Source organism: Anoplopoma fimbria, chromosome 20, assembly GCF_027596085.1.
Source record: "Anoplopoma fimbria isolate UVic2021 breed Golden Eagle Sablefish chromosome 20, Afim_UVic_2022, whole genome shotgun sequence".
Lineage (NCBI taxonomy): Eukaryota > Metazoa > Chordata > Actinopteri > Perciformes > Anoplopomatidae > Anoplopoma > Anoplopoma fimbria.
The window spans coordinates 28097413-28111648 of record NC_072468.1 but is presented as its reverse complement, the minus strand read 5'-3'; the positions used below and the strand labels follow the sequence as shown (position 1 = coordinate 28111648).

Sequence of the window (14236 nt, the reverse complement as noted above, 5' to 3'; positions counted from 1 at the left end):
CTGCAGTAGTAGTACTCATACTACAGTGGTAGTACTCATACTACAATAGTAGTAGTACTCATACTACAGTGGTAGTACTCATACTACAGTGGTAGTACTCAAACTGCAGTAGTAGTACTCATACTACAGTGGTAGTACTCATACTACAGTAGTAGTACTCAAACTACAGTAGTAGTACTCATACTACAGTAGTAGTACTCATACTACAGTGGTAGTACTCAAACTGCAGTAGTAGTACTCATACTGCAGTAGTAGTACTCATACTGCAGTGGTAGTACTCATACTACAGTGGTAGTACTCATACTGCAGTAGTAGTACTCAAACTGCAGTAGTAGTACTCATACTACAGTAGTAGTACTCAAACTGCAGTGGTAGTACTCATACTACAGTAGTAGTACTCATACTACAGTAGTAGTACTCAAACTGCAGTAGTAGTACTCATACTACAGTAGTAGTACTCAAACTACAGTAGTAGTACTCAAACTGCTATAGTAAGTACTCATACTGCAGTAGTAGTACTCAAACTGCAGTGGTAGTACTCATACTGCAGTAGTAGTACTCAAACTGCAGTAGTAGTACTCATACTGCAGTAGTAGTACTCAAACTGCAGTAGTAGTACTCAAACTGCAGCGGTAGTACTCATACTACAGTAGTAGTACTCAAACTGCTATAGTAAGTACTCATACTGCAGTGGTAGTACTCAAACTGCTATAGTAAGTACTCATACTGCAGTGGTAGTACTCATACTACAGTAGTATAACTCAAACTGCTATAGTAAGTACTCATACTGCAGTAGTAGTACTCAAACTGCTATAGTAAGTACTCATACTGCAGTGGTAGTACTCATACTACAGTAGTAGAACTCAAACTGCTATAGTAAGTACTCATACTGCAGTAGCAGTACTCAAACTGCTATAGTAAGTACTCATACTGCAGTGGTAGTACTCATACTACAGTAGTAGAACTCAAACTGCTATAGTAAGTACTCATACTGCAGTAGCAGTACTCATACTACAGTAGTAGTACTCATACTGCAGTAGTAGTACTCATACTACAGTGGTACTACTCAAACTGTAGTAGTACTCAAACTGCAGTAGTAGTACTCATACTGCAGTAGTAGTACTCAAACTGCAGTAGTAGTACTCATACTGCAGTAGTAGTACTCATACTGCAGTGGTAGTACTCATACTACAGTAGTAGTACTCATACTGCAGTGGTAGTACTCATACTGCAGTGGTAGTACTCATACTACAGTGGTAGTACTCAAACTGCAGTAGTAGTACTCAAACTGCAGTGGTAGTACTCATACTACAGTGGTAGTACTCAAACTGCAGTAGTAGTACTCATACTGCAGTGGTAGTACTCATACTGCAGTGGTAGTACTCAAACTGCAGTAGTAGTACTCATACTGCAGTAGTAGTACTCATACTACAGTAGTAGTACTCAAACTGCTATAGTAAGTACTCATACTGCAGTGGTAGTACTCATACTGCAGTAGTAGTACTCATACTGCAGTGGTACTACTCATACTACAGTAGTAGTACTCATACTACAGTGGTACTACTCATACTACAGTAGTAGTACTCATACTACAGTAATATAACTCAAACTGCTATAGTAAGTACTCATACTGCAGTAGCAGTACTCATACTGCAGTTGTAAGTACATATGAGTATACTACAGTACATGTATATTTGACTATATACTACAGTACATGTATATATGTGTATACTACAGTACATGTATATATGTGTATACTACAGTAAATTTTATTTGAGTATATATTACAGTACATGTATATATGTGTATACAACAGTACATGTATATTTGATTATATACTACAGTACATGTATATATGTGTATACTACAGTACATGTATATTTGAGTATGTACACAGTGGTACTGTAGTGTACTATGTGTATTGTATACATACAGTACATTGCAGTACCACTGTGTACTGTAGTGTACTATGTGTGTACTGCAGTACTATGTGTATTGTATACATACAGTACATTGCAGTACCACTGTGTACTGTAGTGTACTATGTGTGTACTGCAGTACTATGTGTATTGTATACATACAGTACATTGCAGTACCACTGTGTACTGTAGTGTACTATGTGTGTACTGCAGTACTATGTGTATTGTATACACATAGTACTGCAGTACCACTGTGTACTGCAGTGTACTATGTGTGTACTGCAGTACTATGTGTATTGTATACACATAGTACTGCAGTACCACTGTGTACTGTCACTGCTCTCTGGATGGAACATCTGTTCACATCTGCCTGCTACCGGCTGGTACTGCCGTTACCATGACAACCAGCTCCAACACAGTCAGAGGAAGTGATGTCACACTGTGACGTCTCCCCCTGCTGGCAGCTCTGTGAACTACAACACTTGATCTGAGCCATGATTCATGTTTAGTGTTCCCTCTGATCTATGTTGTACTTCATGTGTTTTTGTACTCGCATTTAGAGCGTAGTACTTCACTCCACAACAGAGAGAGAGAGAGTTATATTACTTTCATAATAATAACAGTACTTTTGTCTCCTCAGCTCACATTGTATCAAACAGAAGTCATTATATTTAGTAAATAATAAAAAGGAAATGTCACCACTTCAGTTTTAGAATCATGTATCAATAAACAGATATTACTTTTCTTTGATTAAATATCATTTATTTGAACTTGTTTTAATTGTCATAAATACTTATTTGTTTGTTATGTGAATGTTGTTTTATGACTCACTAATTAAAAAAGAAAGAAACTGAGTAAATCAAACACACCTTCCTATCAGAGAGCAGCATTTTGTCCCTGAGCGGCCATTTAAAACAGGAAGCTGAGTGACTGTCTGTGACTGTATGTACATTTACCTGATAATACTTCAGTACTTGTAATACTTTATGTACATTTACCTGATAATACTTCAGTACTTGTAATACTTTATGTACATTTACCTGATAATACTTCAGTACTTGTAATACTTTATGTACATTTACTTCATAATACTTTAGTACTTGTAATACTTTATGTACATTCACTTCATAATACTTCAGTACTTATAATACTTTATGTACATTCACTTCATAATACTTCAGTACTTATAATACTTTATGTACATTTACTTCATAATACTTAATAATACTTCAGTACTTATAATACTTTATGTACATTTACTTCATAATACTTCATAATACTTCAGTACTTATAATACTTTATGTACATTTACTTCATAATACTTCATAATACTTCAGTACTTATAATACTTTATGTACATTTACTTCATAATACTTTATAATACTTCATAATACTTCAGTACTTATAATACTTTATGTACATTTACTTCATAATACTTCATAATACTTCAGTACTTATAATACTTTATGTACATTTACTTCATAATACTTTATAATACTTCATAATACTTCAGTACTTATAATACTTTATGTACATTCACTTCATAATACTTCAGTACTTATAATACTTTATGTACATTTACTTCATAATACTTCATAATACTTCAGTACTTATAATACTTTATGTACATTTACTTCATAATACTTCATAATACTTCAGTACTTATAATACTTTATGTACATTTACTTCATAATACTTCAGTACTTATAATACTTTATGTACATTTACTTCATAATACTTCAGTACTTATAATACTTTATGTACATTTACTTCATAATACTTTATAATACTTCATAATACTTCAGTACTTATAATACTTTATGTACATTTACTTCATAATACTTTATAATACTTCATAATACTTCAGTACTTATAATACTTTATGTACATTTACTTCATAATACTTTATAATACTTCATAATACTTCAGTACTTATAATACTTTATGTACATTTACTTCATAATACTTCAGTACTTATAATACTTTATGTACATTTACTTCATAATACTTCAGTACTTATAATACTTTATGTACATTTACTTCATAATACTTCAGTACTTATAATACTTTATGTACATTTACTTCATAATACTTCATAATACTTCAGTACTTATAATACTTTATGTACATTTACTTCATAATACTTCATAATACTTCAGTACTTATAATACTTTATGTACATTTACTTCATAATACTTCATAATACTTCATAATACTTCATAATACTTCAGTACTTATAATACTTTATGTACATTTACTTCATAATACTTTATAATACTTCATAATACTTCAGTACTTATAATACTTTATGTACATTTACTTCATAATACTTCAGTACTTATAATACTTTATGTACATTTACTTCATAATACTTCATAATACTTCATAATACTTCAGTACTTATAATACTTTATGTACATTTACTTCATAATACTTTATAATACTTCATAATACTTCAGTACTTATAATACTTTATGTACATTTACTTCATAATACTTCATAATACTTCAGTACTTATAATACTTTATGTACATTTACTTCATAATACTTCATAATACTTCAGTACTTATAATACTTTATGTACATTTACTTCATAATACTTCATAATACTTCAGTACTCCACAGTGTGTATTAGTATCTGTTCGGCCGGTTTATTTTCCTTTAAGAAAACTTCCCCTTTAACTCACCTGGCTGACACACCTGAGCTCCACCTCCATAACAGAGAGAAGGAAAACAACCGGAAGAGAAGAAGAAGAAGATTGTTCAGAAGAAGAAGATTGTTCAGAAGAAGAAGAAGAAGAAGAAGAAGAAGAAGGAGGAGAAGAAGAGAAACAATAACAATAACAGAGCACGAGGATCGATACGGTGAGTCTGAATCTGTAGTTCAGTTAAACTCAAGTCTGTTAGCTGTTAGCTCGTTAGCTTGTTAGCATGTTAGCTCGTTAGCTTGTTAGCCTGTTAGCCTGTTAGCATGTTAGCTGTTAGCTTGTTAGCTTGTCAGCCTGTTAGCCTGTTAGCTGTTAGCCTGTTAGCTTGTTAGCTTGTCAGCCTGTTAGCCTGTTAGCTGTTAGCCTGTTAGCTGTTAGCTGTTAGCTGTTAGCTTGTTAGCCTGTTAGCTGTTAGCTGTTAGCCTGTTAGCCTGTTAGCCTGTTAGCTGTTAGCTTGTTAGCTTGTTAGCCTGTTAGCTGTTAGCCTGTTAGCTGTTAGCTTGTTAGCTTGTTAGCTGTTAGCCTGTTAGCTGTTAGCCTGTTAGCTTGTTAGCTGTTAGCTGTTAGCTGTTAGCTCGGGGCTGTTGCTTCAGTTCGTCCTGATCGGTTCTCTGTGATCAGTGGCTCAGTCAGTGATGAATCGATCAGGCCGTTCTGACGCTGGTGACGTGTAGTCTGACGTCACCGTGGGTGGGCGGGGCCAGCCCTCACCTGGCTCACCTTCAGCAGCTGTTTCATCCACATTCATCAATGATTAGTCACGTGGTCAGAGCTGCAGGTGAAACTTTATTGATATCAATATTATAAACAGAATCTGATCAGAGATCAATAAAGAAACCATGAAGACCAGAAGGTTGTTTATCTCTAATGAACTGTCTGCTGTTCCCTCAGACAGACCGGAGACGGACGGACGGGAGACAGACGGACAGTGAGACAGACGGACAGTGAGACAGACGGACGGGAGACAGACGGACAGCGAGACAGTGAGACGGACGGACAGTGAGACGGACGGACAGTGAGACAGACGGACAGTGAGACAGTGAGACAGACGGACAGCGAGACAGTGAGACAGACGGACAGTGAGACAGTGAGACAGACGGACAGCGAGACAGTGAGACGGACGGACAGTGAGACAGACGGACAGTGAGACAGACGGACAGCGAGACAGTGAGACAGACGGACAGTGAGACAGTGAGACAGACGGACAGCGAGACAGTGAGACAGACGGACAGTGAGACAGTGAGACAGACGGACAGCGAGACATGTCTCTGCTGACCGAAGACACCCGGTGCCCGACAGGAAGTACCAGGATGGGGGACAGTGGGGGGTGGAGACGAGGGAGGTAGAGGGGGAGGAGGACGGGGGGAGGTCGGCCATGATGGAACCCTGCACGCTGCAGTGGCCCGGAGACAGACAGACAGGTAAACAGACAGGTAAACAGACGGGGGGAGGGGACAGGGGGAGTGTGAGGTCAGATGTTTCTCTACGGGAGGCGGCGAGCTGGACAGAAAGTGAGAGAGGGCTGCTGGCAGAGGGGGAGAGGAAGGGGGGGGGAGGGGACGGGGCTGAGGACACACCTGGAGGCGGAGCCTGTGGAGAACCACCTGCCGGAGAAAGCAGCTCAGGTGTTCAGCCCTGCAGTCACCGTCCTCCGCTCCCCGTCGTCACCCAGAGACACTGAGGCATTCTGGGAAATGGAGTCAGAGAAGAGCCCCTTCCTGGGTCCCCGAGGAGTCCCAGAGGACTACAACCAACATGGCTACCAGTACGAGTGGACGGAGGACACGCCCCCTAACACATGTGATTATACCTGTCCTCTCCTCCTCCGTCTGTCTGTCTCTCTCTCTGTCTGTCTCTCTGTCTCTCTCTCTCTGTCTGTCTCTCTCTCTCTCTCTCTCTCTCTCTCTGTCTGTCTCTCTCTGTCTCTGTCTCTCTCTCTCTCTGTGTCTGTCTCTCTGTCTCTCTCTCTCTGTCTGTCTCTCTGTCTGTCTGTCTCTCTCTCTCTCTCTCTCTCTCTCTCTCTGTCTGTCTCTCTCTGTGTCTGTCTGTCTCTCTGTCTGTCTCTCTCTCTGTCTCTCTCTCTCTGTCTGTCTGTCTCTCTCTCTCTCTCTCTCTCTGTCTCTCTGTCTGTCTCTCTCTCTCTCTCTCTCTGTCTCTCTGTCTGTCTCTCTCTCTGTCTCTCTCTCTGTCTCTCTGTCTGTCTCTGGGGTCGTCAGCATTTTAACCTGTCTGTCTCTCAGGTGGGCGGGGCTGTCCCGGCAGGGACGTCCTGAAGGTGGGCGTGTCCTTGATGACGTCCGCGCTGTTTTTCCCGCTCCTGGTGTGGGGGGGGTTTGTCTTCCTGCCGTTTGACGCCCCTCTGCTGGACAGCGCCCCCCTCAGGCTGGTCTACACGCTGCGCTGCTCCGTGTTCGCCGCCCTTCCCATCGTCCTCGGTGAGTACGACACCAGCGAAGAAGAAGAGGCGCCGCTCGCTCAAACTGTTTCCATGGCAACCGTGTCCTCTGTGTCTCTCAGGCTGGCTGGTCCTCGGCGTCAGTCGGCTGAGGTCGGGAGCGACTCGGCCTCTGTGTGATGACGAGGCGAAGGAGGCGGAGCTTCACGAGGTCACCGTCCATCGGCGCTACGTCTCTGACTCCGCCTCCTTGTTCCTGATCTACTTCCTGCAGCTGGTCGTCATGGCGATGTACCTGAGCCAGGAGCAGCTGAAGCTCATCCCTCTGCTCACCGTCGTGTTCGCCCTCGGACGGTGAGATTCAAACACAACTTCATTTATCATTTCACCTTTAATCAAAGGTGCGCTTGTTTTGTGTCTCCAGGCTGGTGTACTCTTTATATTAAAGGTGCGTTTGTTTTGTGTCTCCAGGCTGGTGTACTGGGTGGCCGCAGCTTTCAGCAGCAGCATCCGGGGTTTCGGTTTCGGCCTCTCCTTCCTCCCGAGTCTCGCCATGATGGTCGCCAACTTCTACTTCATCTTCACGGTGGAGGCGGCGGGGTCCATCTTCAGCCTACCGTCTCCTCCTGAGGAGGTGCTGACTCCGCCCGGCAAACAGAGGTTCTGGGGATGAGAGCTGATCACTAATCAATAACCTTCCTGTCAGAATGAAATCATTCTGATCAACTTTCTTTTTTATGAACTGAAACTGAAAAAGAAGTTTCTGTGTTGATAAAGTTTTATTCTTATGAACGTTTAGAGACATTGTATAGCCCCGCCCACTTGTGTCTTTGAAGCAGTTTGTTGAAATATTTAGATGTTCAGCTACTTCCTGTTTACTTTCTGTGGACTTCCTGTTCAGTTTCTGTGTCTGTTGGTTCTTTTTTCAACATTCTATTTTTGTAAAATCTGTTTATTGATCATTAAAAATCAATTCTCATCATAAAAACGTGTTTGTTCCTTTTTTAAATCTCATATTTCACAATAAAGGCGTGTGATTAAGGTTATATATCCAATATCATTATCAACCTCACTTCATGTCTTCTTTTTAAATGTTTAAATATTACTGTTGTATTGATCAGTGATCGATCAATACAACAGTAATATACATTCTGATCAACATTCAATACAGACTGACCATTCAATACAGACTGACCAATCAATCGGTCAGTCTGTATTGATTGGTCAGTCTGTATTGAATGGTCAGTCTGTATTGATTGGTCAGTCTGTATTGAATGGTCAGTCTGTATTGAATGGTCAGTCTGTATTGATTGGTCAGTCTGTATTGATTGGTCAGTCTGTATTGATTGGTCAGTCTGTATTGAATGGTCAGTCTGTATTGGATGGTCAGTCTGTATTGATTGGTCAGTCTGTATTGATTGGTCAGTCTGTATTGATTGGTCAGTCTGTATTGGATGGTCAGTCTGTATTGAATGGTCAGTCTGTATTGAATGGTCAGTCTGTATTGAATGGTCAGTCTGTATTGAATGGTCAGTCTGTATTGAATGTTGGTCAGTCTGTATTGGATGGTCAGTCTGTATTGAATGGTCAGTCTGTATTGAATGTTGGTCAGTCTGTATTGGATGGTCAGTCTGTCTTCAGTCACATGACGCTGCTGTTTTCCCCGTTGAACCGGTCTGACTGACAGGTGACACCAAACAACAGAGAGACACCTGCACACAGGAAGCAGTGACAGCCCGACTTCAAAATAAAAGCACCAAGAATACAAGTTGGTTAGGAGAAGTTAATGACGTCACTTCCTGTCTGTGAGAATCTAAAATAGATTAAAATAATTTCAAACGGTTTGCAGCCAAAGTAATTGTTTTTGACTGACAGCTGATCAGAGGTCAGAGGTCAGAGGTCAGACTGTGACCTGCCGAAAGAGGAACTTCAGACGTTTTCAGGAAAACCCCGTCCTGGCTGCAGGCGGGGCTTTTATTGTGAAGGCTCAGGTGAGTCTCGGTGTGTGAGGATGTTCAGTGGCTGAAGGGTTCTCAGGCTGAAGGGTTCTCAGGCTGAAGGGTTCTCAGGCTGAAGGGAACCCTGCGGTTCCTCTGAAGGTTGTCTCCTCCATGGAGTCTCTCCCGCAGAGGAGGAAGTCGTGTCTGCTGCGGCTCAGAGAGAACTGTCCGTTCAGGAAGCTCCGCAGACAAACATACGGTCAGACTGTCTCTGACTAGACCTGTTCAATCTACTGGTTCTACTGGTTCTAATGGTTCTAATGGTTCTACTGGTTCTAATGGTTATAATGGTTATAATGGTTCTAATGGTTCTACTGGTTCTACTGGTTATAATGGTTATAATGGTTATAATGGTTCTACTGGTTCTAATGGTTCTACTGGTTCTAATGGTTCTACTGGTTCTAATGGTTATAATGGTTCTACTGGTTCTAATGGTTCTAATGGTTATAATGGTTCTAATGGTTCTAATGGTTCTACTGGTTGTAATGGTTCTAATGGTTCTAATGGTTCAACTGGTTCTAATGGTTCTACTGGTTCTACTGGTTCTAATGGTTCTAATGGTTTTAATGGTTCTACTGGTTCTAATGGTTTTAATGGTTCTATTGGTTCAACTGGTTCTAATGGTTCTACTGGTTGTAATGGTTATAATGGTTTTAATGGTTCTACTGGTTATAATGGTTCTAATGGTTCTAATGGTTCTAATGGTTATAATGGTTCTAATGGTTCAACTGGTTCTAATGGTTCTACTGGTTCTACTGGTTGTAATGGTTATAATGGTTATAATGGTTCAACTGGTTCTACTGGTTCTACTGGTTCTAATGGTTCTAATGGTTCTACTGGTTGTAATGGTTCAACTGGTTCTAATGGTTCTACTGGTTGTAATGGTTATAATGGTTATAATGGTTCAACTGGTTCTAATGGTTCTACTGGTTCTAATGGTTCTACTGGTTCTACTGGTTCTAATGGTTCTACTGGTTCTAATGGTTCTAATGGTTCTACTGGTTCAACTGGTTCAACTGGTTGTAATGGTTCTAATGGTTCTAATGGTTATAATGGTTCTACTGGTTCTAATGGTTATAATGGTTTTAATGGTTCTACTGGTTCAACTGGGTCTAATGGTTCTACTGGTTGTAATGGTTATAATGGTTTTAATGGTTCTACTGGTTATAATGGTTCAACTGGTTCTAATGGTTATAATGGTTATAATGGTTCTACTGGTTCTAATGGTTCTACTGGTTCTAATGGTTCAACTGGTTCTAATGGTTCTACTGGTTCTACTGGTTCTACTGGTTATAATGGTTATAATGGTTCTACTGGTTCTACTGGTTTTACTGGTTTTAATGGTTCTAATGGTTCTACTGGTTCTAATGGTTCTAATGGTTCTACTGGTTCTAATGGTTGTAATGGTTCTACTGGTTCTAATGGTTCTAATGGTTCAACTGGTTCTAATGGTTCTACTGGTTGTAATGGTTCAACTGGTTCTAATGGTTCTACTGGTTGTAATGGTTATAATGGTTATAATGGTTATAATGGTTCAACTGGTTCTAATGGTTCTACTGGTTCTAATGGTTCTACTGGTTCTACTGGTTCTAATGGTTCTACTGGTTCTAATGGTTCTACTGGTTCAACTGGTTGTAATGGTTCTAATGGTTCTAATGGTTATAATGGTTATAATGGTTTTAATGGTTCTACTGGTTCTAATGGTTCTAATGGTTTTAATGGTTCTACTGGTTCAACTGGGTCTAATGGTTCTACTGGTTGTAATGGTTATAATGGTTTTAATGGTTCTACTGGTTATAATGGTTATAATGGTTCAACTGGTTCTAATGGTTCTACTGGTTCTAATGGTTCTACTGGTTCTAATGGTTCAACTGGTTCTAATGGTTCTAATGGTTCTAATGGTTCTACTGGTTGTAATGGTTATAATGGTTCTAATGGTTATAATGGTTATAATGGTTATAATGGTTTTAATGGTTCTACTGGTTCTAATGGTTCTACTGGTTCTACTGGTTTTAATGGTTCTAATGGTTCTACTGGTTCTAATGGTTCAACTGGTTCTAATGGTTCTACTGGTTCTACTGGTTCTAATGGTTTTAATGGTTCTACTGGTTGTAATGGTTCTACTGGTTCTAATGGTTTTAATGGTTCTGATTAAATATGTTCATTCACTTTAACCCAACCTGAAATAGTTTGTCACAGAAATATGAATATTACTTCCACCTGTTCAGATGTTTAAATACACTCTTTTACATGTTTGTTTTTATTCTTGTTTGTTTTCAGTATTTTATTTTATTGTATAATATTGCTGCGATGATAAACAGATTAGTATCAGAAAGGTTTATTATTATAACTAGCAGGTTTAATTTATACTCTACTCTAAAACTTAAATTACTTTACAGATTCAGATTATTATTCACAAAATCTAATCAAATAATAAATTATGATTTAATATTATGAATTAAAATAAACTACTTTTTTAAGGTGCAGTTCTGCAAGTGGTTCTTTAAAGTGAAGTCTATGAGAAAATGACTCTACTTCTCTCTTGATTTATTCCCTCAGTAAACATTGTAAACATGAGTTTATGGTCTCAATCTCTAGTTTCAAGTCTTCTTCAATACAGCATGATGTTCATTTAGTAAATGATGCTCCATTTAGAGTCAAACAGACCATAAAGCAGGGGATGCTTTAGGGCGGGGCTACACACTGATGACAGGTCGACACCAGAGACGTATACGTTGTCTCTACGTCACTCCTGGGGCAATTGAGTTTGTGCTGTAAATTCACGTCTAAAACAATCTGATGAACTACATCCACGGAGTAAATAGAAGTAAATCCACACATTAGGACGTGTGAAGGCACCACATACTCATGATAACGTCTACATAGCCTCAGACTGACCTCTGACCTTTCATCACTTCCTGTTTACCTTCTTGAACAGATGTGTCGGCAGGAAAATCCTCTCCCATTGGTTCATACTGGAACAACAAAGGCCCGCCTACCAGCAACCAGCCAATCAGCTCAGTCTACACAGAGCCCCTCCCACCTCCCTCCAGGTGCCACAGTGTCTGTTCTCAGGACCAGTTAGAGGCAGCTGCAGGTGAGAACCAGTACAGAACCAGTACGCTATACAGTTTGAACCAAACTCTGTTCATTTTTCTCCTGATTCTACTGTTTGTTCTTTCAGCTGTTGATATGGAGGAAGAGAACCAGCAGGACCAGCAGAATCCAGAGGACGGAGCAGAGGACCTCATGGGTGAGACGGATGGTTAACTTCTTAGTATTGATCAGGTTTCATTTCTGTAAGACGACTATGTAACGACAGACAGCATGTTAATAACTACGTACTGATGATTATAGAGGATACGACTACATACTGATGATTATAGAGGATACAACTACGTACTGATGATTATAGAGGATACGACTACATACTGATGATTATAGAGGATACGACTACATACTGATGATTATAGAGGATACGACTACATACTGATGATTATAGAGGATACGACTACATACTGATGATTATAGAGGATACGACTACGTTCTGATAAACAGAGAGGATACGACTACGTACTGATAAACAGAGGATACGACTACATACTGATGATTATAGAGGATACGACTACGTTCTGATGATTATAGAGGATACAACTACGTACTGATGATTATAGAGGATACGACTACATACTGATGATTATAGAGGATACGACTACATACTGATGATTATAGAGGATACGACTACATACTGATGATTATAGAGGATACGACTACGTTCTGATAAACAGAGAGGATACGACTACGTACTGATAAACAGAGGATACGACTACATACTGATGATTATAGAGGATACGACTACATTCTGATGATTATAGAGGATACGACTACGTACTGATGATTATAGAGGATACGACTACGTACTGATTATAGAGGATACGACTACGTACTGATAAACAGAGAGGATACGACTACATATTGATAATTATATATACGACTACGTACTGATGATTATAGAGGATACGACTACGTACTGATGGTTATAGAGGATACAACTACGTACTGATGATTATAGAGGATACGACTATGCACTGATGGTTATAGAGGATACGACTACGTACTGATGATTATAGAGGATACGACTACGTACTGATAAACAGAGTGGATATGACTACCTACTGATAAACAGAGAGGATGCGACTACGTACAGAGGATTATAGAGGATGCGACTACGTACTGATGATTATAGAGGATACGATTACGTACTGATAAACAGAGAGGATACGACTATGTTCTGGTGATTATAGAGGATACGACTACATACTAATGATTATAGATACGTCTACGTACTGATGATCATAGAGGATACGACTACGTACTGATGGTTATAGAGGATACAACTACGTACTGATGATTATAGAGGATACGACTATGCACTGATAAACAGAGAGGATACGACTACGTTCCGATGATTATAGAGGATACAACTACATACTGATGATTATAGAGGATCCGACTATGCACTGATGAACTGAGAGGATACGACTACGTTCTGATGATTATAGAGGATACGATTACGTACTGATAAACATAGAGGATACAACTACGTTCTGAAAAACAGAGAGGATACAACTACATACTGACGATTATAGAGGATACGACTACGTACTGATAAACAGAAAGGATACGACTACGTACTGATGATTATAGAGGATACGACTACGTACTGATGATTACAGAGGATACGACTACGTACTGATGATTATAGAGGATACGACTACGTACTGATAAAAAGAGAGGATATGACTACCTACTGATAAACAGAGAGGATACGACTACGTTCTGATGATTATAGAGGATACGACTACGTACTGATGATTATAGAGGATACGACTACGTACTGATGATTATAGAGGATACGACTACGTACTGATAAAAAGAGAGGATATGACTACCTACTGATAAACAGAGAGGATACGACTACGTTCTGATGATTATAGAGGATACGACTACGTACTGATGATTATAGAGGATATGACTACGTTCTGATGATTATAGAGGATACGATTACGTTCTGATAAACAGAGAGGATACGACTACGTTCTGATAAACAGAGAGGATACGACTATGTTCTGATAAACAGAGAGGATACGACTACGTACTGATGATTATAGAGGATACGACTACGTTCTGATGATTATAGAGGATACGACTACG

At 39.4% G+C, this 14236-nt stretch overlaps 1 protein-coding gene across 1 annotated transcript; it reads left to right on the top strand.

Annotated features, from left to right (window-relative positions):
- The first annotated feature begins 4691 nt into the window (after positions 1 to 4691).
- On the top strand, positions 4692 to 7996 carry LOC129110072 (transmembrane protein 79-like). Its single transcript, XM_054622221.1, is given in 7 exon segments — positions 4692 to 4784; positions 5523 to 5953; positions 5956 to 6181; positions 6183 to 6427; positions 6868 to 7062; positions 7145 to 7376; positions 7494 to 7996. Coding segments are annotated over 6 exon segments (1164 nt in total). The 5' UTR covers positions 4692 to 4784; positions 5523 to 5889; the 3' UTR covers positions 7696 to 7996.
- The last annotated feature ends 6240 nt before the right edge of the window (positions 7997 to 14236 follow it).